Source organism: Neopsephotus bourkii, unplaced genomic scaffold (assembly GCF_033783945.1).
Source record: "Neopsephotus bourkii isolate Nb327-2 ecotype Australia unplaced genomic scaffold, CSIRO-AGI_Nbou_v1 NB_1820, whole genome shotgun sequence".
Lineage (NCBI taxonomy): Eukaryota > Metazoa > Chordata > Aves > Psittaciformes > Psittacidae > Neopsephotus > Neopsephotus bourkii.
In genome coordinates this window covers 2,026,716-2,054,662 of record NW_026902293.1, presented here as the reverse complement: position 1 = coordinate 2,054,662, position 27,947 = coordinate 2,026,716, and the positions used below count along the sequence as shown (strand labels likewise).

The window sequence follows — 27,947 nt, the reverse complement described above, 5'->3', positions numbered from 1 at the left end:
TCAGGGGTGAGGGCTATGGGCTGTGGCGCAGCCCTTGCCGGTGGATGAGAGTGATGCCCACCCGAGGCTGTCAGCATGCTTTCACTTGTGTGTTTTGCTGTCTGCTGTCAGCCGATTTTTAAGGTTCCTCCGTACACCCAAACTTACTTTCTTCAGAAGCGCTTGTTCATATGCAAGCCCCCTTGATCTCTGCTTTGCTCCCTAAGTGTTTTTGCCTGTTCTGTAAGAAAATGATGTTTGTCTTGGTCTGTCTTTTTTTCAAGTTCCTTTGCACAGAAAATGGATGATGGAGGGAAAAGCTGTATTTCTGCAGAAGCACCTGATACAATGGAATCAGTTTCTTTTCTCAGTGTATTGGGTAATCCTTCACCTATGGAGTCAACTGTATTGCCTAATACAGAGGAACGGCAGGTGTGGGTTGGTTTTGTAGTAGGTCTTCTGATTATGCAGTTTTTAAGCTCTAATTAAGGCAAATACTTCTTTGGTGATAACTGCTGTATTCACCTGTCCCCAGGATGTGTTTGATTCTTCTGCTTGCTTCTCATTGCTACAAATAGATCATAGCCATTAGCGAATGCTGATGATCAATGCTACATGATGTGTCATAGCAATGTCTAAGCTTTTGAGAAGGAAGTAAAGGACTTCAGTAACTGCACTTTGAATGTAATGTGATTGTATCATTCCTTTTAGTAATCTAAGCAAGCATATAGATCCTTATTGAAAGCTTGCTAGGTGATTGGAAATACAGCTCTGTAGTGCTGTGCTGCAGTGCACTTCTGCAGATTGTATTGCATCCCTGCCTTTATAGACTTGTAGGTTTCCTGATTGGCTTACTTATTTCAGGTGACTTAATTTTGTATGATTAGTAGAGTGCTGCTTGTGGGAGGGACGGAGAGAACTCTGGTTGAGCCATCTGCTGAATAAACAAGTTGCCAAACTAGGGACTTTGAAGCTGTATGAGAAAAGAAGTAATGCTGGGATCCCTCTAAAAATCTCTCAGCTGTTATTGCTTTACCTGGATGGGGAGACCTTTGTATAATGGTGCAGGATGGAAAAGCCCACCTTAGCAACTGAGAGCTGTTTCATGGTTGTTACTGTGAGGAAGATGAACGGCTTGTGCCTAGGTAGCAGTAACGAAGTTGTCTATGGAGACTAAGAATATACCAATCTGTTAACATGCTCCATACACAGTGGAAGTGAAATACTATAAAGCAGCTATTAGAAAATCCACCTTAAATTCAATACAGAGTAACACCAGAAGGTGGAAGCAGTGCAATTTATGTCCCTGTCAGTGTGCTCTTTTAAAATCAAGATATTGGCTTTGTTCTGAAAGAACACTTTTTAGTGGGAAGGGGAGGGGGAGGTAAGAAAAGGCTACTTAAGGGCATTAGGAAGTGGTGAGACAGTGAGATAAAAAAGGAAATAGTGTGTTTGAGATGTATGCTGATATGACTTGGGGGTGTTCTATTTAGAAAGTGGCCATTATGACTGTGGATTGTTTTGTCTGTGTGTTGGATTTGTTTCTGTTTTTTCTTATGAATAGGCATATCAGCCTTTGAAAGTCTTCTTGAGAGTGAGGCCTTTTTCTGTAGCGGAGCTTGAAAACCCTGAACCTCAGGTTAGTTGTAGAATTAAGAAATGAGTTTTTCTTTTCCCCCAGAGAGCACCTAGTATTGTAAGTTGGGACTTATTTTTATAAAAGTTGTGTACTGCTTCCAAATAGAATTAGTGGGCACCTGGGTAAATGTAATGTTTTTATCACATGGTACAGACGTGCCTGCCTGTAGCTCTGCAAAATTCCACCAGGTACTTTACTTAAATGATGCAGTTCTAGGAGTAGTTCAGGAACATGACCCTTGGGTTTCTTTGGAGTGCTTGAACTGTCTCATCTTGGTGACTTATTGCTCATCCTGTGAATTTTTTTTCTATAACATCTGCAGTTTATACTGTCAGATTCAGATGCTTCAGTGTTTTGCATAAGTACATGTACACATGCAAACACACAGAACACTCCTTTCTACACACTGTCACAGTTTGGTATCATTCATCAATCTGAGCTGGCTGTAAGGGTAAATTGATTTACAAAATGAAATTGAGTTGTTATTCCCTTTTGGAGTGGGAAATTTACCTGGATGAAATTCTGTACTCTTGATACAACTGTCAGTGACTCTTGCGAGTCACCTGCTGGAGAGCAGGAAGTTGTGTTCTTTGGACATTAACAATGTGTACCTTGTCAGAAATAGCCTAACTCCTGCCAGCTTATTTGTGGGGTTGGCTGGGACAACAAGAGTGATGTGTTACCAGCTGGATTCCAGCCCTGCAGACCTTAACTGTTCATGAGCTTCTATAAAGCTGCTGGCACATGCTGCGCATGTTGGATTCTTCTGTAGCCCTCTAGGATTTAGTATGTCTGACCTGCATTCCTGTTTCTTGCAATGTGGGATGAATGTTAAAAAGCACACAAGTTTAGATCCTGGCATAGTGAGCAATTGATTGGTCTAAATTCAGTACCCAGCTTCTTGGAGCTTCTATACCAGTTGATAATCAGACTTGTTAATTGAGACTCTAAGAGCAGTACCTCCTGTGTACATGCCACACATGGATGATTCATTTTACCAGCTCTGGCCAGCCTCTAAATACAAATGTTAGATTTAGTTACAATCAATCCTTGCAGCTGATGCTTCAAGACACCATTCTACTACATGGGTAGTTCAGTTTGTAGTTTTAGTACCCTGTCTGGTGTGAAATAATTTTTTCTGTGACACAGCATTCTGCATTTATTGAGTTGAGTGGTAGGTAATTGCACCTCACCTATACGTGAAACTGTTTCCTTCATTACTGATAATGCCATCTATCAATCAAAGGATAATGCTTCAAACTTAATTTTATTTATGCTGGTCATAGTTTGTTTTACACTGAAAATGATTGAAGTGGAAAGACAGTAGATTTTTTCACAGTTTTCACAGCTAGGATTGTGCAAGCCACACAATATAAATCACAAAATTTGTACCTTACAGAAAACTCCAGACAACTGCCTTAACTTTGTATACACTGTCTTTCATGTGAAGTGGGTATCTCTATAGCTGTTGCATACTTCAAGAGACGTTATATGTAAATTTTGCAATTCTATGTAGCTCTGGGAAATAGACGAAAACTCTAACCTTCTGAGGTTGGTTTGTTTGTTCTTCTTGGGTTGTTTTTTTCAGATTTCTGTCTTCCTAAATAATTTTGTGTGGTGTTTTGGTTTACCTTGTCTTGTCTTTTAAGTGTTGTCTAACTATTGAAGATCACCAGACAGTAATTCTTAATGCACCCAAAGAGTCTTCTGCAGTGAAAAACAGTGAAAAAGGAATTGGTCGCTCTGTGCACAAGTTCACATTTTCTCAGGTAGACAAACTTTATTCTAATTTTCAGTTACAGTTTATTTTTTCACAATGATGATAACTGATTTTTCTACTATACCATGCAATATGATTTTTCTCCTTGGAATTACGTGTGGTGGTTTTTTCCTTAACCACCCCCTCTTCCCCCCCCCCCCAACTGCTTATTACCTACTGTTAGGTTGTCAAGAAAGCTATATTACAACGGAGATGCCTATTAGATAAGGAAGGTTCTTTGGTAGCTCTGTTGCTCTCTTTGATTAGATGCTACAGAAACTTCTTGTAGGCACAAACTCAGTGTGGTTCTGCTGTTCCTCAAGATGCCCTTATCTGGGAGTGTCACAGGAAATCACATGTTTAGAGGGACTTGTGTTTAGGAACTTATTTTTGAGATAATAGCAGCCTAACTGCTGGAATGTCCTATGCTGGAAGTAAAATTCTTAACTCTATTACCTACTGCAAGAAACTCTGTTCTTGGAGTATCAAAATACAGCTCCAGGCCATTGAGTCATTCAGAACACTGTAATGCTTGTATCAATGGTGGGTGACTGGTGCAGAGTGAGGAGGGGAGCTGTGCATCACCAGCTGAGCTCTTGAAAGTACCCACTGAACAGTATGTGCTCAGTAGCACTGAGCAGTTTGGTTTAGGAGTAGGAAAATATTCAAAAATAAGGTCAAGCTTGAGTGCCTCTCAGAATTAAACAGGCACCTTATGAAAACCCAACAGAAGATGTTGAATCAGCCAGGGTTCAGGCAAGACAGTAAATGAAGCTGGTATTGCCTCCTCAGCTTGCTCTGAAAAAGTAGTCACAACTAATCAGTGCTTAATATTTTGATATATTAAACTACTTTGTGCCATTTATCACTTTTTTATCTTTTTGTTTGTTTGTTTTTTGTTTTTTTTCCCCTTCCCCAAGGTCTTTGGACCAGAAACTACTCAGAGTGAATTTTTCGAAGGCTCAATGAAAGAGATAGTAAGAGCATATGTTAATGGAGTGAATGGACTGGTGTTTACTTATGGGGTTACAAATGCAGGCAAGACATTCACTATCCAAGGTATAACATATTTGCCAAAAAGCATGTATGACAACCAAGTGAAAATCCAATGAGAAGTTTATATGAACATCTACATTTTATCTTGTGTTATTTTTAAGGGACTTCAAAGGATTTTGGCATTTTACCTCGCTCACTTGATGTGGTTTTTAACCACATCAGGGGAAGACATTATCTGAAGATGAACTTCAAGCCGTATTTGAGTAATGATGTTAAGAAACTAGAAGATGCACAAGTTAAACAAGAAGAAGCTATGAAAATGGCTGTTCTTGCATCACTGAAAGAGGTCAGTGATCAAATACTTCCTTGTTAATAAAGCCTCTTAAAAACTTCCTGTCTAACAGATTATCTTTAAAATCTCTGTTTCCCTATTGATTCTTTGGGTAACTAAAGAATCTAACTCTACTGTATGGATACTTGGTGAACCTTGGAATAAGGCAACTGTCTGGTTTTGGAGCTCAGGGTAAACTGGAAGAACTTTCTGCAGCAGCCAGCACACAGCTCAAACAAAAAAACATTGCAAAGCCAAAGCCTGGATTTCTATAGAGGAGCAGTTCTGACACTGTGGTGGCACTAGCCTTTGAAAAGTCTGAGAGCTGACCAATCTAAAATCCACTTAAGCTAATCTTCTTTTGGGCCAGGTTCTCAGGCTGGATTCCAGGGCAGTTGTTCAAATGCCAGTACTATTTTAGGACAGATGATGGCAAAATCTTAGTAGGATTAGTGAAGAAGGCAGAAGTGTCTGTTTTGGTTGAAGACAGCCTTAAAGCAGATTAAAAAGTTTGTAAACATGTGATTTATGTAACTTCATAAAGGAACTTTTCTGATACAGCAAGTGAAGTGAGATTGCACAAAACAAATTTCTCAGAAGGAATACAGCCTGCTTTAGAAGAGTGTATATATCTTTAACTCTGGTCTCTGAAAACTGTGAGTACAATAGAGGAGTCCACTATTCCAGCCTCCTGTTCTCATTATCTAGTCATTTCTGCTTCCAGTGTAAGAAATAGGTCTCGCTAGAAAATGGGCAGCTTTATGGTGTGACTGTTCTATATTTCTAAGCCCACTTGCAAGTTGTCACAAGTTGTTTGTTTTTCATAACATTTTAATCTGAAATGTAGTTCTGTGCATTTAATTCCAAAATGCAGTAGGATCAGCTGATTTTCATTTCAAGCAACTCTGAATAAATTCTGGGAAGTATAGAAGTAGTGATTGACTAAGTTTTCTTTTTTGTGGTCTTTAATACCAACGCAGTTAAAGTAATGCAGTTAGCTCTGAAAGAATATCCTTCTGTGAATCAAATTCATATGTAAAGTTTGACTCTAAATTCTATTGCTTGATATAAATTCTGCAAACCAAACTTTGTTTAGTCTAAGTCTGGTTAACTTTTGAGGAAAGATCTCAGTTGAAGAATCTCAAAGATGCTAAAGATTACGTATCTGAGAGTTTCTGAAGAGCTCACTTGCACTGTGTGTCTACGTGCATGCGCAGGGATGTGAGGGTCTTTAACATAAATTGAGATGGTCAGAAGGGTAGTAGGTAAATATTAAAAAATAATTTTATGAAATTTATAAGCTTGCAAGAAGGAAGAAGCAGGACTTTGAGGTCTAGAAAGGGAAGTCAAATGTCTTTTGATGATAACTCTATTTTACAAATATTCCTTTTTGTTAAATCACAGTCTGATTTCACTAATAGTTTAGTTACTGAATGTTGCAGTAAGTGATCTAGATGCTGATGCATTGCAGTGAAAAGCAAGACCACCATCAGGAAGGAAAGGTAAAAATACATTTAGAAAATAATACATGACAAGACCTTATGTATTACAATGCTTCCACAGTGATAGCTCAGCTATCCCCATGCTGCTTGATAGCTTAGGAATGAATAGTATCACTGTTCAGATGCTCACTGAAGCTTGTAATTTGAGAGCAGATATGGTTTGGTGGGCTTGGTTTTGGTTTACATGGACTTCTGTAGGCCCTTTACCCAGGCTCAGTTTACATGTCATGCAGAAAGAATTTGCTATTCCTTTCATTCTCTCAATTTAAACGGCTCTGAGTTACTGCAATACCCTTGTATTTAATGTTCTACTGCTTGTTATCTCTACGCTACTGATGCGAAAACTCTTGCTTCTTGTGGTTCACACCCTCTCTTTCCTTCCCTTTACTTGTTCTATTCATGGGATTAAATACCGTTTTTTCCTGGATTATATGCTGCTTTACTTGCATTCCTATTCCCACCTGTCCTTGTATTTGATATTAAATGTCAGCTTCTGTCACTGGCAAACAATGTCAGTTCCTGTTCCCACTTGTTTTCAGGCAGTCATCTTCATACTCTTTTCTGTATTTGATCTTATGATTTGAAGAACAGCATAGCAGCATAGCTAACTCAGTTTTGTTGAAACACCTTTACAAAAATTTATCACAGGCACAAGTACCGTGGCACTGGGTGTTTTACATTCTGTTTTTGACATGCATAGATATGCCATGTGTGTCAGTCCCATACCCTGCTTTAGAACTTGGCTTTGTACTTCAGAAACAGAATTAATAGAATCAACGTTTGTGGTTATACTTATAACTACTCTAGAAACATGGCCACTTATAAATGACAATGAAATCATGCACTATTTATGTTTAAAATGAAAGACCTGAAAGTACAGCTTCATAATTTTCTAAAAAGTTCCATTTTGGATATACCAAGTGGGTAACACAGGCAGCAGTAGTCAGTCCATAATGAACTTAGCACTGCATTAAAATAGCTAGAACATTAAGGTTTACTTCTTTGAATCTGTTCCCCTCTTCTACTGTAGCTAGGGTGATGCTCTATCAAGACTGGGGTTTGGGAAATTGGGGTGAATGTCCTGATGAAAATTTGCATTGGTTTGTAAAAATGGGGAGGGAGGTAGTATGTGGATATGTTGGAATATCTAAATAGTGGGAGTTGCTTTGTTACACCGGTTTTCCTATGGGTAATGTGAAGCCTGTGCTTTGACAAGCCTTGGCAGGTTTTTAAATAATTTTGTTGATGTAAAGAAATTCAACAAATGTGTGTACTTAAAGAGATTGTGCTATTTTCTATATAGGACATTTAGTGGCCCTTCAGTAATTCAGTATTAATTAAACCCACTTAGGCTGTTGCTTTATCAGATCTTTAAGGTCTTTATGAAGTTGTTTCACTTTTTCTGAGGTTTTAAAGTAAGCTTGACTCATACTCTCACAGACCTGGCACAGGCCTGTGATTTGCAAAAGCAATTTGTAACAAGCAGGCAAATTAAGACTCTCTGCTGCTTTATTCTGTCTGTTGCTCACTACCCTGCCATCTGCCCCTGAGAGAAATTTACTTCTTCGGTTCTCTTGATTGACTGAAGTACTGTTCAGCTTTGCCCAGTAGTTCATAAAGACATTCCGGGCTGTCGCAGCCTGACAGAGGAGCTTGTTTCTCCACAACTAGGAAGTAAGTCTCCTATGTTAGCAGCAGTTAGCCTCCAAAACAGGTTGCTGGGATATTGGAGAGCGATTGTTCTTGTGAGGGAAAGAGCATTTATTGATTTAGTTCAATATTATTCAAAACACTTCATCTGCAGTCAGAGTAAGGGTGGCTTAACACTTCATACTGTTTTGATATTTAAATACTGGAATTGCTGTCATTTTTAACTTCTGCTGTTCTCAGTCTGTTCATATGGGTGTAATGGTCTTATTTTCTCAAGGACACAGAAGGCAGCTCAAATACTATAACAGATACGTGTGATGTGGAGTCGAATTCTTCCAACTGTACCTCAAAAAGTCTTCCTTCTGATTCACTAGGTAAAATACAGTGGAAAAATTTGAGGTGAAGGGGACTATAAAAATTTAGGAATATACATGGGTAACTGTTGGTGGATTAAAAAAAATATCTCTGTATCGTATGTTTACTTTGTAGTATAGTCGTTGAACAAAATTTTAATGGCTCTACTCTGGAGGAAGAGTAAATATGTGAAAATATTCTGATACCTTTTTTCCTTTTGGGCGAAGAGAGAAGCTTAGTTCTGCAAAGTGAATGTATAAACTTCTGGAAACATATTGGGGAGGCAATAGCTTAGAATTTGGGCATATCCTCGGTACAGGTGACTGCTGAGAAATGTGAACGTTCTTGAGTAAACTCAAAATTATGCAGTACTGTATATCTAATTGTACAACACATATACAAGCCTCCTTCTTTAGAAGGTTCTGTATACTATAAAATTTATCAATATGTTGTTTAATCATTGAACTTTTCCTTTGTTTTGGGTTAGCAGAGAAGAACTTTGTTCCACTTGATAAGTACAGGAGTAATATACACCAAAAGACACAAGCATCTGTGTGGATTTCCTTCTGTGAAATTTATAACGAATATGTGTATGATCTATTAAATGTATTATCTACATCAAAAACTCAGAAGCGCAGAGTCTTAAGAATTTGTGAGGATCAAGCAGGAAATTCTTATATTAAAGGTAATACTGTTTTATAACCTTAGCAGTTTCACAGAATATCTTTGCTCATCAGAAATATATGTAAATGGTCTCTTTTCACAGACTTAAAGTGGATTAACATTCAGAGCACTGAAGAAGCCTGCAAAATACTAAAAATAGGAAACAAGAACCGAAGCTTTGCTTGTACTAGAATGAATGAGCAATCAAGTAGGAGGTTAGTTTCTCTAATTGTGAGCATACTCTGTTCCTTTTAAGGGGAGAAAGAAGGGGGGAAGGGAGGAGAAAACTCTAGAATATGTTTCAAATTAACCACTCTTCAATAGTAGTTTAAGACTTTCCTTGATTATTCTGGGTTTATTATGAAATTCTTTCTGGAAGAAACTTTAATAGTAGCTGGACTTGGGTTGCTATTCAAGCCTTTGGGTAGCCCAAAAGAACAAATCACATTCATTTTTGAGTGCCAATAGAGCTATACATCTTGGTAAATGCTAATGATGCTGAGTGGGAATGGCTGTGAAAGGATGTTGAAGGAAAAGATGGTTAGCTCTTCATCAATGGCAATACAATTCCTGGAAACTTGGAGCCTGTAGGTAGAGGGATGTAGGAAGGAGTTGGTGCAGTACCTTGCAGTGCTGTTAGATTACCTAGATGCTTGCTGTGTTCTAGCTGACCTTACTTGGTATATTAAGAAATAAGGTCCTAGCTTTTTCCCAGCTCTGGAGAGGGCTCAGGGAGAATCTGGCTTGATGGAGCAGGAGGAAATAGAGAAGGTGGTATACTTTCTGTTGAAAATGCTTTTTTACTTGATTTTAATGTCCTCTTCTTTATTTGTTCTTTAAGTGTGAAAGGGCCATGTTGTGTATTTATGTAATATAATCACAGTGTTACTAAGCCTACTTTTTCTATAAAAAGCAATAAGTTGTATTGTTCTGTGTTAGCTAAAGACAACTGCCATTGAATTTCATGCTATGATTTTACCTGAATTTCACTCTTACAGTAGCGCAGAAAAGAACTGCATGCTTTTTTTTTTTTTTGGCAGAGTTTTGTACCCAGAATGTCCTCTTTTTTGCTCCAGAGAATATGCTGACTTCCACTTAGTTTGTTTATAAGTTGGGGTGGATTATTTGTTTTAAGAAACTCCAGTTCTTAAGCTGTGGGTTGGTTCTAGGAGTGAAGCACTGCTTTAAATATATACTGCAGAAGTTTGTCTTCTGTGCTTCCTGATTTGCTGGGTAAACTGAGGACAAGGCACTTCTGGTTCTTCTTTGTAGCTTGATGTCTAGAACAGAATACCTGGATTTTCAAAGGTTAAAAATTCAACCTTTCTAGAAAACAGAATGATTTCAAAACTGAACAAATAACTGTAGGAAAAATTACAGGGCTGTCCAACCTTAACTTATTTTCTTCCTCAGTACCTATTCCTAATCAGTTCTTCAGATCTACTGAGTTCAGATACTGCCTGAAGTTTTCATATGAAGTGGCCACCTGAGCACTCATCCTCTGATCAGCTTGTTTATTGTCCAAGACAGTTCGTAGGTTTCATGTAACATTTTTCCCTTCCTGTATTAAAAGAAATGGAAAGTCAAATACAACTTTTATTGCTGCTTTTTGCTGCTGAATGAATGCATTGCAAAGATAACTAATGTAAATCAGTAAATTCTTGTTCTTTCTTCAGCACTGAGCTTTCTGTAGCATAAAATTTTACTTTGCTTCAGTGACTGCTTAATTTTCATAATTGTGCTTATTAAAAAGAACTTCTTTTCATTCCAGTCACAGTATATTTTCAATCAGGCTACTAAAGCTAACTGATGAGCATCAGCCGCGTGTTCTTGGAGTTTCAGAGTAAGTGAATGCTTCAGCTGATTACCAGAATGTAAATACTTCAGAAAAGTTGGTAAGGTTTAAGTGTTCTAAACTGGTGAACTTTCTTTTAATAAACAACTACTCCCAGAGCTGAGAAGGAAATTGGAATTCCACTGGCTGCATAAAACTGCCTGGAAATCGGATAGGGACAGGTGTGAAAGTGTTTCCCTGTCTCTTACTCTGTTAAGGTTTGGCTGAAAGAGCCTGTTAAAACTCTCAGTAGTACAAAAATTGAGGGAAATATACATATATTGTCTAACATAATGAGAAGGTGGGGACAGAGTTAGTACTATGTGATACCACACTATTTATAGCCTTTCACCTTAATAGTGTGTATAGTATTAGTATGTACTTATTTCAGCTGTGTGAAAGGCTCTAATCTTACAAAGGTTTTGTGTAAATAAATTTGTATTAAGTGAGTAACAGTTTGATTATGTGAATTATCTAACTGCAGGGTATTTCAAGGGCTTTCTTAATATGAAGTGAAAATGATGAAATTCCTTGATTATGCGGGATAGTTGCCTCTCATTGTAACCTATTGTACCATTAGGGGCAGTTCAGTGGCCTGAGTTCAGTAGCGCATAATTGCTAGAGGGAAACAAAGACCTCTAAGGTAATCTCAGGAGGACTTCTGTCTTCTTACTTGGAATAGTGAACAAATAATTCTGTAACCAGAAGAGGCAGATCTCAATATATCCTGCATACTGTACTGCAATCTTCTCAGTGCTGCAACTGGTGAAAGTGACTGCAAAATGTTTCTTAGCCTTTGTCCCACTGTGCAAAACTGTCTCAGAAATTCCTCTTATCTCACCTGGAAGTACTTTAGGATTGCAACAAAATTTAGGTTACTGAACTGAATTCTTCATGTAAGAATGTCTACAAAGTTTTAGATGAATGCTACCAGCAGAGTTATTTGGATATGCTGAATAGACTGTCTTAGGAGAAGCAGTCTTGTTCAAGTATCTTCATATACAATGGGAAGGTAAGATAGGTTAGTGCTGTTACCCTAAATAAAGCATAGTGCCTTGCATACCTTGCATAGTGCCTCCTGGACAAAACATCAGCATTAAAGTACAACTTATTCTGTGATCTAGGTAGGCTGAAATGAGTCGCTCATTTACACTTTAGACACATAAAGAATTAAAGACGTGCAGTTCTGTTCTCATACTGTTTAAAAACCAAGTTTATATGCATGCTCTGGATAATTCTTTCATGCAGGTTGTCTTTCTGTGACTTGGCTGGGTCAGAGAGGTGTAATAAAACACACACCTTTGGAGACAGACTAAAAGAAGCAGGAAATATTAACAATTCTCTTCATATCCTTGGAAAATGCATTGCAGCACTGAAGCAAAATCAAAATCCAAAGTAAGTAATAAGTTGTAAACAACATGCTAAGTTTTAGGCTGAAACTGCGGAGGATAAAAAAGGGCAATTAGCAGTAAGCTACCAAGATTTTTTAGTGTGTGTATGAGCAAAACAAAGCTCCTGTTTTGTTCTCTTCCGCCTCCAAATTATACACATAAATTTGTCAGACAGCTGACATGTCCTGTACTTAGCTTTTGGCTTTTCCAATATCTGCTTTGTAACACTAGGGAACTGTGGCGCAGACACTATACTACTTTTTTACTTTTAAATAGTTTAATTTGTTGGAGACCTTACGAGATCCAGGAAAGACCTTGCTCTTTGGTATGAAATAGCTAAGGCTTAAATATGAGCATCCTACTGGATCTATTTCCTGACAACAAGAATTAAGCTTAGTTACAGTTTCATGTAACTTTGCAATTTTTTTGTTTCACACTTCTATTACTCTTCTCCCCCTAAGGATGAAGCCAAGCTATATTCCATTCAGAGAGAGCAAGTTGACTCGTCTGTTTCAGCCATTCTTCTGTGGAAAAGGCACAGCTTGTATGATTGTAAACATTAATCAGCATGCCTCCACATATGATGAAACACTACATGTAATGAAATTTGCAGCTATAGCCAAACAGGTAAGAGTTCATCTACTCTTTCTGCTAATCTCCATTCTTTGTTACCCTTGGTTTGTGAAATTACCAGGTTGTATGGACCCGAGTGTGATTTGGACTTTTGATGCATCATACTAATTCTTCTGCCTGTGGCTTCTCTCTAAAAGGCTTCTGATAGTCTTGCCAGTCCTTACCACCTTCTTGTGGTAATAAGTAAAGATAGCTACAGCTCTCTGGCTTGTTCAGTTCTATACACCAACACTGTGAAAAAATAGTCCAGGTGCTTTCAGATATGTCTGGGTAAACTATATATGAGCAAATGCAAGATGATGATTCAAGGTTTTGATGAATTGTTTAACCTGTGCTTTTTTAAGCTTCTGTTGCATGAGGTGGCAATTGCTCAAAACTTCTTGGATAGCTTGTGGTGGCAGTAAAAGAAGTAGGAGCTGCTTCTTGTAGGGAGTGGGAAGGTGGGCTATGTTGCATTTTTTGGCAGAAATAGTCTTTTTCTAGTCTGGAACCATGGATGAGTTCTGACACTTTCCAAGTCTGTAATGACATGTTTAATGTGATCTTGGAGAGAAAAAAATTCTCTAATTCTTTTCAGCTGCAACTTTCATAAGATAAGTGTGCAGTGAAGAGACAAGCTTCTCTGATGTGTGTCCTATGACACAAAATCTTTAACCAGCATGAACTGCTGAATCCTAGTTGCAGTATTTCAGGAAGGAACAAGTGTGTTGGGGATTTGCTGCTTTTCATTAACTTCCCAGGAGACTACACAAAGACCTTGTATTTTAGAAGGAGAGAACACGTCTCTAGACAAGCATACTTGTATTTGTTAGAGTATTGAAGTCTTATTTTGATATAGATCTTTGTCTGGTAAGCGACATGAAAAATTATGCTAATATTCTTGTAATCATTAAATATCGCTTAAATACAACAATACCTTCATGACACTTCTTCCTAGTATTCTGATATCTGCAATATTGACAACATTGATAGATCAGTGCTTTCAATTCTGGCTCTTTCAGGTAATCCAGACAATCCTACCAAAAGGTTTAGATGGTTTTTCACCCAAGCTTGTTGGAGGTTGTGGCAAACCTATTATGCAGTTTGATGCTGGTACATCTGTAGATGACTTTCCTGACAGTACTGAAACCTATGCAGAAGAGGAAGTGGACATCACCATTCTGAGTCACGAGGTAGGTGCACATCTACTAAAGCCCAAGAAAGCCAACAGTATTAGCTATAATATTAGAAGCTTTTAACATAAGAGATGTGCTTCTGCTTGGGGTCAGGCAGACATGATCTTAAAGTGTTCTAGTTCTGAGGGATCAAGTGTAGTTGTGGAAGGCTACCTGTGGCTTTCTACTTAAGTCAAGTGCTAGATTTGGAATTCAACTGACTGCTTAATGCTAAGAGTAAGGAAGCAGCATGTGTATTTAAAACAGCTTTTAGCTGTTTGCACTCTTTTGGGTACAGCAGGAACAAGCTAAGACGCAGCATTTCAAAAACAAATCTATGCAATCTAACAATATTGAACTGTAAAGGTAAATTAGGTTTTATACTAAATGGTTGTACAAATTAAAATTTAAATGCCAAAAGAGTAATAAACTTTTTGATAGCAGAAACCATCAAGATAGAGAAAGATTGTACTTGCAGTAGGAACTCAGGGGTTTGGACTAGGTGACCTTTGAAGGTCTCTTTGAACCCAAACTATTTTATTATTCTATTATATTTAACCTCTTCTGCAGCCCCCCTGAAAATACCGGTTTGTAGAAATGCCCTCTGTGGATAGCTGTGTGTACGAGTATTTAATTTGACACGAATATCATGTGTTTCATGTGATGTGTTGCAAATGGGTGTTTCTAGCCTGTTTTTTGAAAGGAAATATGTTGAATTTAGGATCTCTTGAAAACTGCAGAGGACCTAAAGGAGAAGCTAGTTGCAGAAAGGCAAAGCAAACTCTCATTGGAGGTGAAGATACGTAGAGAGATGGCAGAAGCAATGTTCCGACAGCTGTTGGAAACAGAGGAAGCTTGGAGGCAAGTCATGTTGCAGTTCCCTTCAAGATTGAAAGGATTACATACATTACAGTATATAAAGGCATGCATTTATATACACATATGTACGTATATACATATATGTATATGCAAGACATGTTTACTTACATTACTTAGGGAAGTTAGTTCTGGACAGTTTCAAAGCTTCTGATGAAAAGGGAATCAGGAATATGAAGATCAACTTGTACAGATCAGCCTCTTCCCATGTACAATGGAAAATTAATGCTGTCTTCTGCTTAACTTTGTTTAATTTGTAATTACTGGAGATTTTCTGACTTGTTATTAGTAATTAGCATATGTGGAAAATTGCTACAGGTGCCCACTGGGGCTTGTGATGGTTCCAAAACTTACACTTGGTCATGTTAATACGCATGCATGTGCTTCAGGTATTTTAAATTGTATCTCTTTAAGCTCTCCTGGATGATTTGTGAACTGTTCTTAGTTTACAATCTTGTAAATTACTGTGGCTGCGTGCACTGATATTGCCAATTTGGAGACTTTTTTCAAGTGTGTCCAAGTTGCTCAAACTGAATTCACTTCCTCTTAACTCTTCTCGAAATCAGTTTCCTGCTCTTTGAATTGCTGAGACTATCCCCGAGTTAAGTTGACAGCTGAACACATGGTGGTTTAACACCTGCGCTGACTTTAAAATTATTTGGGTGCTTTTTTGGCTGAACATATGAAGCAGCAGTGACAACTTTTCTCTGTTGAGGTGATGTTCTGTGTCACTGCTGGGGCAGTAGAATCACAGAATAGTTAGGGTTGGAAAGGACCTAAAGATCAAGTTCCAACCCCCCTGCCATGGGCAGGGACACCTCAGACTAAACCATGACACCCAAGGCTCTGTCCAACCTGGCCTTGAATACTGCCAGGGATGGAGCATTCACAACTCCCTTGGGCAACCCATTCCTGTGCCTCACCACCCTAACAGGAAAGAACTTCTTCCTTATATCCAATCTAAACTTCCCCTGTTTAAGTTTTAACCCATTACCCCTTGTCCTATCACTACAGTCCTTAATGAAGAGTCTCTCCCAGCATCCTTATATGCCCCCTTCAGATGCTGGAAGGTTGCTATGAGGTCTCCACGCAGCCTTCTCTTCTCCAGGCTGAACAGCCCCAACTTTCTCAGCCTGTCTTTATACGGGACGTGCTCCAGTCCCTGATCATCCTTGTGGCCCTCCTCTGGACTTGTTCCAACAGTTCCATGTCCTTTTTATGTTGAGGACACCAGAACTGCACACAATACTCCAAGTGAGGTCTCACAAGAGCAGAGTAATGTGTACTGTCTTAAGTAATAAGGTGAAATGAATTTGGCATTTATCTTTAAGGGAAGAAGTAGAAACTCAATCCCAAAACAACAATGTAAAGGATACTGCCCTGGAAATATACTTCAAATATCGGGCCTAATTGGGTGTAGTTGTATCTATCGCAACATGTTGGTGGTTGTTTTTTTGTTTATGTCATGTAGAAGTTATGCCTTGCTGCAAGTCTGTAGGATCATTGAGAATAGAAAGGAGAGAAGTACTTTCTTGGTATCCACACTATTTATGAGTAGATGAATAACTTTGATATTGCCAGTTGAACACACATTATCAAATCGTAATAGTTAGAATGCTAATGTTTTAAATAAAACTAATACGTTCTCCTTAGCAACCGTTTGGAAGATATGAAAGACAGTTATGAAGAAAAACTGGAGAGCAAATTTGAAATGTATAAAGAGGCCATCAAGAAACATGCATATATGTGTGCAATGGAACAAATTGAAGACCAGTATGTTCCCATAGAAGAATTTCTAGCTGAACAAGAGAAAGTTGAGGTATGACATACTCTCTATATACTCATATATACTGCTAAAAACTGTGTGCTAGCCTCTTAACTGTAAATTTTGCTTTTCCTTAACAGAATAATTCAGGAATTTCAAATATAACACTGAATAGTCAAAATAACTAGCGGTTCGGCTTAGCTGTTCTGGTGTCCAGTGCTGACCATAGGGATAGAGATATCCTCTGTCTTACACTACCTGTAGTGTATACTTAATTTTTCCAGTCTTTGAGAACCCAGCAAAATTAAATCCAAGTCCTCTTTATCTCTCTAATGCAACGATTGGAACACCTAGATGGGTGGTGTATACAGCAGTCTGGCTCTGTGGAGATCCTTGGGAATGTAGGGTGTAGAGTAAAAAGTTAGCCTGAAAGGGCACTGAGGAACTGAATACAGGGTAGGTATTTTTTAAGTATAATGTATTTCTGCTCTGAAAGTCTACATGGAGGATTGTGGGTTAAGAAACCGTGATAAGAAATCAAATTTTATGCAGGGTTGAACTTAATCTCTTGAAGGCACTTATACCTAGAACTAGTCAGAGTTGGCATCGGTAAGTTGCTGTTCCTTTTGCAAGTGAGCCACGTTAGCCGTGCGCAACAACATCAGTCTTTACTTCTAGCCTCTGTCTAGATGGCTAAGTGTATCCAGGCAACAGACTGGGACCTGTGGGTCTCAGTCTTTTCAGAAGGTCTGTAGTGGAAGAATAGAACTGTGGTGTACACCAGAAGTGCTTTCTCATTGCACTTTCCTGTTCAGGAACTAATATCTCTTACTCCAGTAGTAAGCAGGTTCCTTTCAAGGCATGAGGGAAGTGGGTTTCTGTTGGAGGTTGTGATGTATAAGCACTTCTGCTTTTACAGCTCCCTATTCAGGTGCTGACAAGCAACACTATTGTGTAATTGCCTTTGTTTTTTCAGCTCCTTCACACTTGTCTTTTTTCTTCAGACTCTGGTTTTATTTTCGCTTGAGCCCTAGCTATACGTCATGTAGGGGTGGAAGAAAAGAGTCTTAATAGTGCTGTTTGTACTTATAGCTGCCTTAAACACTGACCGCAAGGCTGCATAAGGAAAGAACCAGAGAATAAGAAGGTCTTGGTAGCAAGTCAAATAAGAAAGTGATGAAATCCCTAAGATGTGAAAGTTTTAACTGGAGCACAACATAAAATCTGAGTGGGCAGCTTCAGAGAGCCAGAATTAGATGAATAACTTTTCTTGATGGTGACTCTTGTTTGATTTCCCACTTTGACATACTACTCTAGCAATCTAACAGGTACTGAAAAAGATATTGAGATTGAAGCTTGGTTCTATGAAATATGTTCTTCCTATCTAGCAAGCTAACTGGCAACAGTGTTTAACACAGATGCACTAAAGCTTCCTTTCTGCCATATGGTTACTCTTAACACAACTTGGAAATCTTCAGACTGGAAAAGTTGACTCCTGTGTAAAGTAACTTCCTCCTTTAGACAAATTCTACCATGTGCCCTTCTTTTAGGATAGAGAGAATAAAATACTCCAATTGGAAAAGCAACTTGACGAACAGTCAGGGAGGCTGTTGGCTCTGGGAAGTCCGAATTTGGATATACCAACTACTGAAAATAACATGGAACTAGGTAGGAATCTAATCTGGATATATAAAGTTCTATTTACTTTTTATACTGTGTATGAACAAGGAAACTTTTCTTTTTGCCTATAGAACTTCTGAACAAGACGATGCAGAGAGCCAATGAAGGACTGCAGAAACAATGCCAAGAGAAAGAAGAGGTACCTTTGCTTAGTATTTAACAAATCTAGGCATAACTGTCCTAAACTCTGGCATGGTTCAATGCTTAAAGATCTGCACTCTAGACAAAAACATGAAGATTCTTGCAAACGGGCATCAAATTTACAAAAAAGTCCTTGCCCATTGTAGGTGATTTATTTTTCCAGAGATTGGCTGTGTTCTGGTTTTAGTCTGTAAAGGCATCTACTACTGTAATAAGTTACACGGTGAACATGATGTGAGTTGGAACTAGGGAAGTACGTAGCCTTGCATTGGAATTTGTTGTAAACATTGCTGTCATGGCCTCAGTGCTTTCCCTCCTGAGATGCTGCCTGCTCATGCCCAGGGGAACAATTACAGAATGTGGTAACAGTTTAGATCTAGAGCCAAAATAGTGCCTTGAACCTATAGCTTCTGCAAGTACCGAACTCTGCTATCCACTTAAACTGAAGGGTAACGTCTCTGTTTCTCAAACAAGTAAGGTCTCAGCATTCTGAATAGCGTATAGAGGTGGAAATTATAAGCTTCAGGCTGTGTTATGGGGAGAAAAAAAATCTTTTTAGGTATTCATTTTTGGTTGTTACCTTGAATGAACTTGTAAAGCTACAGTTAGTTTCCTGTGTTTAAAGAGGATGGAGAGGAGTGAAGAGGCAAGCCTTGCTCCTTTTACTAGTAACAAATGGGGTTGGAGTTGGAGAAATAGTTACAGCTGGTTCTAATAAACCATGTAAATGGAAAGTGAACTTAAATCCCTTTCTATTGAGAAAGTCTTCTCCAAAAATATCTTTTTCCTTACAGAGTTTAATGTCTCGTGTTATGGCCCTGGCATTTGTTTTCCACTCATGTTCTTGAGAGCTCACATCCTTTTCCATTTCCTTTGTCAATTCTGGATTTTGATGAAAGTTTGGCTCTTATGCTTGCTATGGGGATACTGTATTGACTGTGTGGCTAGAAAGTGCTATAATGATGGGTTTGCTGCCTGGCAGTAACTGAAGCGAGAGCATTTTAAAACAGTTGGTTCAATCATTGCCCTTCTGCTTCTTTGCCTTATGTACCTGTGAATATGTGATTAGTAATTCACTACTTTTTTTCTTGCCATTCAGCCTTTAAACATGAGCAAAGGGTATGGTTTGGGTTTGTATTAGCAACCTATAGATATTTTCCCTCCAACCTTGGAGAAGTAAATTAATGATATAACTTTAATTTTGCTAGTTCAGAGTTTCTTTTTCCTCTCAGGACTTAATCCATCAATATTCCCATCAGAAAGGTGATGTTTTCTATTACAACCGTGCTTCAGTTCATTATATGAATAGCTTTAATAAGATGACAGTGTTCTTTTTAACTACCCTTACTGAAAAGGAGCAGACTGTTCTAGAAATAGGTTAGTCTGTGCTGCTGGTCTTTAATTGATAGGTCTGTGTAAACCCAGTAGCTTAAGCACAATAGCTCTTTAATGCTCCAGCTGTATTTTGTCACCAGAAAGGATAGGTTGAGACATAGGAGATTGAGAGAAGCAGACTTCATCCTCATTGCTTTAATCTTGCAGTTTGCACTGCTATGTATTAATCAGAAATTCTTACAGTGTATGTATGAGTTCTAGTCATAACACAGTCTTGAACTGCAGTGCGTGTCTTTTATTTTCAGCTTATAAAATCCCTGAAGTTAAAAATACAGAAATTAAATGAAACTCTGCTAGAAGCTAATGCAAACTACAGAAAAATGGCAGAAGAGAACAGTCAACTGAAACATACAATCATGCTCAAGGTCTGTCATCAATTTAAAAGCAACTTTAATATTACTTGTATCTATAGTTGTACTGATGCTTCTCATCTTTGTGTAAAAATACCATTCATCTTAGTAATTTATTTTGATGTTATCATTTTTTTTCTGTCCCTAACTTCCTGAGTGATGAGATCAAAGCCCTTGTGTTTCACTCCTTGACTTTGTATCTTGTAAGACAAGACTTGCTTTTCAGCTTAAACGATAGACAGACAATAGGGTAACTCTGTGCCAACAATTCCTGCTAATCTAAAGGTGCCACAAATAACTGCCAAGCAAAGAAAATACTTGGAACTCTAGCTGTGAAGTGTTTTGCTGATGGCAAGCAAGGTGTCAGTGGGTAAGTGCTTGTGCAACAAGACCTGAGGACTAGAGCTTCAAAGCTGTAAAGCTAGTCACCTGCAGAGGTGGCTGAGCTGGATAAGAGATAATGGGCAGGTAAACTACTTAATACTGAAAAAGAAGAAATCTTTCCTTCAAAAGTAGGGACTTCATAAAGCTGACAGTGTCTGACCTCAGATATCAACTAGATTCCTAAATAAAAAAGATGAAAATTTTGAATTAACACTATGCACCTATGTAAGTCTACAAATGAAGCAAGGCAAGTATAAGGCTGCTTAGTGATGTTTTCCTTTTGAACATTAAATTACCTTCTGCATGTTTTTTAGTCTGTGGCTGAAAATTATTCATCTTGAACTTTGTTTCTTCGTTGGTTCTAAGACATAGGAAGGTGACTTTTTGTTAACTGTAAGGATTAAAGAGCATGTTTGAGGCTCTGTTCTGCCCATTTAAAGCATTTATTCAGATCTGGTTGGTAGACTTATGACTATGATAAGAGTTTTGATTTGACCAGTTTTGCTTTCAGTAATAGCAGGGTAAGCTAGGAAAGTCTCCTTTATTTGGTTCTTAGAACAATAGCAAATCTTCGCATAGTGTGGCCAAGCATTTTATCACCAGCTTCTTAGACTTGATCTCTAACTATATATGATGGCCCTGTAGTTTGTTTTTTTTCTCTAAATTGCATAAAAGTAATTCAGAGGAAATGGGTACTAAGTAGCTATTTGGAATAGTAATAAAAAATGTGTTTACTGGCATAATAAAATAATCTGAAACAGAAAATTAACCTCATGAAAAAGACACTGGAGTGTTCATATACCTAACACAGCCTTATCCTCATAGGATCAAGAAATGAGTAGTCTTCAGAACTGGGCTAAACGTGTTCTTGAGCTGGAAGAAACAGTGTCTTCCCTGCAAAAAGAACTTGATGACCAGAAAAAGCATTTCTCTAAGGAGGAGCCAAAACAACAAAAGCCCAGGAAAGGTTTGTTGGCTAACCTGAAATCCACAGTAGCAGCCACTGCTATTACACCTCTTGGTAAAGGCTGGGGGAAGTGTGAAGGTGTCTCATCCTCTTCAGGAAAACAAGTACTGTTGGCTCATAAAGTAAAGGACTAATATTTGGTTAATCAAAGTGTGCAGTTACTGGGCTTTTTTATCTGAAACTGTTGGTAGTTTTTCACACTTGTGGATGCCATCTTCACTGTTGTGTTAACTGACAGAAAAATGTTAATACAGAACTCTTTTAATTGAATCAGTATTGAATTCAGAGCTATGTAAGCTTAGATCTAAACTTGTGTTTTTAATGTTGATACAGGGATGTGATTGGGGAAATAAATATGTAATTTTAATTCTTGAGCTGCTTGAACTTCTGTCATGGCCTTCTATACTGGTAAATGTGTGATTTATGCGAAGTGGGATGTTCATCTTCTGCTTGTTACCATTTTAAACTAAGTATTTCCTTTCATTGTTGATTCCTAGAAATCTGAGGGCTTGTAAACTTAACCTCAAGTAGTTAGAATAGCTGGGGTTTTTCAGTTAATTTTGAGGGTTTGACCTGGAGAATGCCATCTTGGGACCAAACTGAGCAAACTGCTAGAAGGGGCAACAAAGTCAGGTTTACCTGGCTCCTTGCTGGTTTTTTTTTGCTAACTCAGCATTGTAAAGGAACTTGTTTTAATATAATTTGAGTAAGAATAAGCACTAAGTTTTGAAAAAATATTTATAATAAATTTTTACATTGCCTGACTAAGCTCTGACTCTGTTCATTTTCTGAAGGTGAGAAAATCAGTGAAATCAAGGTAAGGAGCAGATTATAAGTTTTGAGGCCAAATGATCATAGTGATTGGCATGCTCTTGAGTTGAAAGGATCATAATCCTGGTTATATGACTTATCTGGTAACTCAAGGAAAGAAGACTGGAACATGATGAAACTTCAAGCACCTTTCTTAAAGCTATTTCAGTTCAGTAAACGTGAGAGTTTTTTGTAATTACTGTGAAAATACCATGCCTGTTAGTGCTGGAGGATTGCTTTAGAACAATACAGAATCCATAAGTAAATGGGATTGATCAGTCACTGTAAAGCTGTTCCTTGTAGTGGAAGGGGACCCAGTTCAGAGCAAGAACCTCGCCCTCCCTGTGAAGACGCTAGATGGTGCAGGCTTCCTGTGCAATACTGAGAACAGCCTTTCCCTGGTGTGACTGCTCTTGCCAGGACTTCTGAGTTTTGGACTGGTTTGTGTAAATGCAGTGATAAGTTGTTACTCTGACATGTCTTTAACCGCGCTGGAGATGTAGCACTTTGAGCCAGTGCTGTTCTCATGTTTTGGATGGTTTCTGTTAAATACAGCTTATCTGGCTCCAGTAGTTCTACAGGCCTATAATCCCTCAAGAGTAGAATGTCTAAAGTAATATTCTGTTTCCACACAGAGTATTCCAACTATTAATATTTTGGTGTAGTTATACAATACCCTGAGTGGAGATCCCTTGAATAAGAAAGCTTGTAGTTATACAGTACACTGAGGGGAGATCCCTTAAATAAGAAAGCTTTTAGGAGCAATTTGTACAAAGAACAGCACTATTGAAACAAAACCCCCTAAATCAGAACAGGCTAAGGCTGGAAACCTGCAATGCCATTTCAGATGTTCTACTGCTACACCTTGACAGTCTGACAGCCATCTCAGACAAGTGGATGTTAGCAACTTTATGTAACGCTAACTCTAACCTCTTAGTCTCAGAGCAACTGTTCCAGCCTACTTCCCAGAGCTTTTGGTTGGCTACAGAAAATGGCTTGAAAGACAAGGTTATGGTAGTTTAACCTATTCCCTTCCCCTCCCCCCCTCCCAAAAATAAAGCTTGTAATGAAGGAGTGGACAGTTCTCAACTGATGTTTTCCAGAGCATTGCGGTGGACTGTGCTGGTATTACAGTAAAGACTTTTGAGAAACTCTTTTAAAGGATGGCTGAGGACTGACTTCCTCTCTTCCCGCCCTCCAGGTCAAGCAGAAACCCTAAGAAGGATGCAGAAACAGCTGGTTTGGTCCTTTTCAGTTTCTCAAAGCTGAGCAGGCATAAGGAAACAGAATCCCTTAATCTTGTTAGTGGTGATGAACAGATGTTCACCTGTTCCATATGAAGCTACCACTCTGGATAGAACTTCAGCAATTTGTTTAATTTCAAATTACTACCATACAACTTGCTTCAGATTAAGTGTTTATTAAAATTAAAAATCACCATACAATAGAAACTATTTACATATTTAACTGATAGTTGGCTTAAACTGCACAGTTTGACTGAATGAAACCAATGGAAAAGCAATGAATATTTATACTGCTCATTACAGGCACACTAAGGCTCAAAAAGGTTTTAAGCTTCTGCAACATAGCATTTGCCTAAATAATTCGGTGAAGACTGCTGGCTTTCAGTTGTAAGAACCAGCATCGCTTGGGGGAATAAAAAAGGAAGCTATGCAACGGTTACATTGCAATTGCACTAGCTCAGATGTTTTGGAAAGTAATTTGATAGAACACCTCTATAGGTAGAGCTTAGCAAACCGCATTCACTTTTAGGAACTGGATTTAGATAGTGAGCAGCACACGTATAGTGTCACTGCAATGTAACTTGACATCCTATTGTGTATTTCCACAAGTTGTTTCTGGTAGGACTAGAGCTAGTTTTAGCTTTAAAACACATTTTGAGGTTAGTTGATTAAAGCAACAAAAATATAACAATAGTCTTGAATAACCACAGAGGGTTAAAATTAAGATTAAAATATTTTCACTGGTAACAGTCTCAGTGACTGCAATGAAAGTATCAACTTCCTTCAAAATCCTGTGCTTTGCCATGGACTTCGGATGATGACTTTCAACACACTCCTAGGTGTGCTGCCCCTCCTGCTGTCTTGTGTGTTCATGTTGCACTTCTGCAGCTGTGATGGCTGTGTGATGCTTTGAGAATGATTTTAAACCTCATATGAGTAATACAGCAGTAAAACAGAATCATCTTCAGCGTAAAGAATTACATACATCACCCTTCCTTAAAGGAAACCATGACAATATTCAGAAAGTCTTACAAGAGGTGACAGTACTCCAGATATTAATGTGAAATAACAATGATAGCAAAGATATAAAAATAATTTTCACAAGATGCTGCATTCCAAAAAAGACGATTTATGAACATCACCATGTTTTAAATCTCCAAGTTCTCCTTCATGACTTTTTCTTTTGAAAACAGCTGTTCAGGCATCTTCTTGCCCCATTTATAGAGGTCTCTTAGTAACGTATTGCATAACTTAGATCCTAAGAACGTATTGGCAAACTGTACCCTGTGCATGATGGCTTTAGAATCGTAGAATAGAATCTAAACCCCACCCCAAAAAGCCCGCTTGCTTTGGGATGATTCTGCAGATGCCAAACACAGAGCATTTAAGGAGAACTTCAAGCTTTAGAGGAACTGTTTTAACCAAATAAAAATACTACTTTTTCTCTGCAGAATTACTCTTTCCTTCAGCATGTCAACTTCCACACTCAGTTAAGACATCCAAACTTGTGAAGTAATTTGAGCAGTATGTCCAAATAGCAGTCTGTGCCTATGATTCATGTCAATAGAAAAAGTGTTCTTTGCTCTATGGCTGTTGTTGATACTGCCCTTCTGTTGCTGTGTAGAAGTCACCAAGCACACTCTGTAGATAATCAAATGTTGGCCTCTCTTCTGCTTTATCCTTCCAGCATGTTTTCATGATATCGTAAAGTTCAGCTGGACAGTTTTCCATGCGTGGCATTCGGTACCCACGCTGAAGAGCAACCATCACATCCGAATTGCTCATGCCTTCAACAACAACAACAACAACAACAACAAAAAGTTTTATTAAATGATCTCAATTCCTAAAAAAATTCTTTTTTTTTCTTTTTTATCTACTTAATTCTAAAGATCTTCACCATGATACAAGACTATTGCTACTTATTAAAGGTAGTTACTAATATGAGTTCAATAAACAAGGCTGAGGTGTGCACCGGTACTGAGGAACTTGCTCTGAAAACCCTGTGGGGAAGATTTCCATTTCCCCAGTTGAGTGCAGTGACCTCTTTTGTGCCAAGACTAACATGACTGTGGGAGAGCTAGCAATTCTTGTCTCCAAAACCAGCTCCATTCTGTTCCTGGGACCAGTCCTGCCACCATTTGTTCTGCTTCCAGTGGTGGTGAGATTCACAGCAACAGCCCACCCTGGCATCAACCATTGTCTCTACCTGCAGAGCTTCTAACCTGCTTGCTGCAGACTCTATGCATACTGAGACAGAGAGTTACTCTTGCCATGCCTGGGTAATTTGCCCAAGCCTGTCACATTTCTTCATGTAGGGTAAACTGGTCACCCTTTTATTCTGCTGTTCTGATTCTTCAGTTATCAACTTTCAGTCTAATAGGCTATTCCAATTTATACTTCTATTTAAAGTAGACATATATTCCTCTTCCAGTTTAATGTGAGCAATGCTTGCAAACTATTAAAATCTTCCAGTATGCCGTCAACAGGCTTGAACTTCTAATTGCTCGTTGACAAATGAATCCACAGTGTCTGGCCTATTTATGGTGCTCCTAAAAATGCTCACATACTTATGAAAAGTACTGCCCAGACTTCCTTTAGAAGAGGTATTTTCCCGCAGTAGTACAGCAATACCATGTCTGCTGTACTGACTGATTTTGTACTTAAAATGGAAATATGGTGTTGGAGTTTGTGGTTTGTAGTGCTGGTTTCCAGGTGAGCCCATAGGTTTTGCTCAGGGAAGGACAATATTCAAGGCACCCAGAAATAACCTTGTGAGCTCAGCTCAGCATAGGCAACTGTCTGGGTACACAGGCACATGCTAATGGGAAAAAAAGTATACCACCTGTGGGAAGAACCTTGCATTACTTGGCTGCATACAATTCCCATCTGATCCTCCCTGGGGACATGAGCAGTGTTTAGAACACTCTGGGAGGACCTGCTACTCAGTCACATATTTTATAGCCCTTACCTAAAAAACTAAAGAGCATATATTTGAACACTTTGCTGTCCAAGCAGCCCTATCACCTCTTGAAGTCGAAACAGGCTACTCTTGAGCTTAAGTGCTTTCCTGGACTAGAACCTTACTGAGCAACGAGGATGTCTGGTTTGGCTCTGCCTCTTGTATGGGAAGTTGATAACTTCTTCCATAAGATAAAGTTGGCCACCATCACCCTTTCTCCCCTGCCTGAGTCTCTTGTCTCCCTGTACTCAAACTGGTGAGCCTGCTGTCCATTCAGGGACTCAGGTCTGCCCCTCTGTTGTCTCTGGCTGTTATGCAGAATTCCAGTTACTCACGAAGTGGCAGTGAAAATGTTTTCACTGTTTAAATAGCAAGAGCTGCTGCACTGGAAGTGCTGGGAAAGCTTTGCTTAGAGGAAATACCTGCTCTTCCTTTACTGCCTGTAAACTGCAGGATCCTAAGGGTTCTTCTCAGAAGTACAGGTGAACATGGCTGTACCTGCCCCACTTGCTCACAAGATAAGATAACTTTTAGGTCAATTTTCCATAACCTCAGTAAGCTTAAATGAATACAGTCTGCTGCACAGAGTTAATCAGCTATGCCTGAGATGTGACAATTCTGTGTCTGTAAAAATACCCTTCATACAAGCTAGCTGTATGCTGGAAACAATATGTATTTCATTTAACAGATGTGTTAAAGAAATGAAGACATGAAAGAAACATGAAGAAAGAAAAATGAAACATGGAGCACGTAACCACTTCCCAGCTACCTAATGCAGCAGCCACAGATGATGTGCTCCGCTGTGCTCTCATACCTGAACTGTATGGAGCAACGAAGAGTAAATATTCCAAGCAGTACATCAACACTAGTTTAGGGTCTGCTTTCATATTTGTTTGGTTATCTAACAGCCTATTTGCTTGTGAAAGCATGCTCTCTTAGTACTTTTATGTACTACAATATTTAAAACCCCAGCAGCTTACGCAGCACCATTAGAACCTGTAGCACTGCATCCTTGCTGTGGGACTGTGCTGTGGACCATAAAGGTGGGATCTGTGACAATGCTGTATTCACTGTGGTTTTAACCCTTTCTGAATATATAAAAATAACTGCATGTTCATGGTGCCTTTATTCTGTTTGCTGACATTTACCCCAGAGTCATACATATGGTGACTACAATTTTTCAAAGCAAAGTTCTTCAACCTGGCAAGACATTTTCCAGATCACTGCTGTTGCTACTGTCGGCTGCCAGCTCTTTCCTTGGATAGTTTCTTTGCTTTTTAACACCAAAGTATACATACAGAGTAATGGTATAAACACATGCCCATACCTGGATAAGGAATCTTCCCATATGTAATGATTTCATACAGGAGGATCCCAAACGACCACACATCCGATTTAATAGTGAAAGATCCATAGTTAATTGCCTCTGGTGCTGTCCATTTAATAGGGAATTTTGCACCTAAATCAAAAAAGAGAACAGTTTCAATCAGT

At 38.6% G+C, this 27,947-nt stretch overlaps 2 protein-coding genes across 10 annotated transcripts in view; one reads left to right on the top strand and one right to left on the bottom strand.

Annotated features, from left to right (window-relative positions):
- The first annotated feature begins 230 nt into the window (after nt 1–230).
- On the top strand, nt 231–21,987 carry LOC133206681 (kinesin-like protein KIF20A). Its single transcript, XM_061342840.1, has 19 exons — nt 231–411; nt 1,544–1,618; nt 3,268–3,387; nt 4,298–4,436; nt 4,535–4,719; nt 4,827–4,932; nt 8,132–8,230; nt 8,698–8,895; nt 8,977–9,088; nt 10,645–10,716; nt 11,956–12,102; nt 12,560–12,725; nt 13,733–13,903; nt 14,607–14,746; nt 16,415–16,580; nt 18,077–18,194; nt 18,278–18,345; nt 19,988–20,107; nt 21,302–21,987. Exons 1-19 carry the CDS (start codon nt 280–282, stop codon nt 21,575–21,577), a joined length of 2,610 nt encoding a protein of 869 aa, XP_061198824.1. The 5' UTR covers nt 231–279; the 3' UTR covers nt 21,578–21,987.
- A 2,948-nt stretch (nt 21,988–24,935) lies between these two features.
- The window catches only part of LYN (LYN proto-oncogene, Src family tyrosine kinase), a 44,299-nt gene continuing 41,287 nt past the window's right edge, over nt 24,936–27,947 (bottom strand). For all 9 annotated transcript variants that reach the window (XM_061342910.1, XM_061342906.1, XM_061342902.1 and 6 more), the window contains 2 exons: nt 27,784–27,915; nt 24,936–25,284 (listed from right to left, as the gene is read on the bottom strand). In XM_061342910.1, the coding sequence (XP_061198894.1) occupies nt 25,082–25,284; nt 27,784–27,915 (335 nt within the window). In that variant the 3' untranslated portion in view covers nt 24,936–25,081. The remainder of the gene's footprint in view (nt 25,285–27,783; nt 27,916–27,947) is intronic.

Bases quoted from the DNA above. Each gene is read 5' to 3' on its own strand.
- LOC133206681 (XM_061342840.1), top strand. From the start codon at position 280: ATGGATGATGGAGGGAAAAGCTGTATTTCTGCAGAAGCACCTGATACA. The intron at 1,619-3,267 runs GTTAGTTGTAGA...TTGTCTTTTAAG, and splicing joins TTGAAAACCCTGAACCTCAG to TGTTGTCTAACTATTGAAGA. The intron at 13,904-14,606 runs GTAGGTGCACAT...TGTTGAATTTAG, and splicing joins TCACCATTCTGAGTCACGAG to GATCTCTTGAAAACTGCAGA.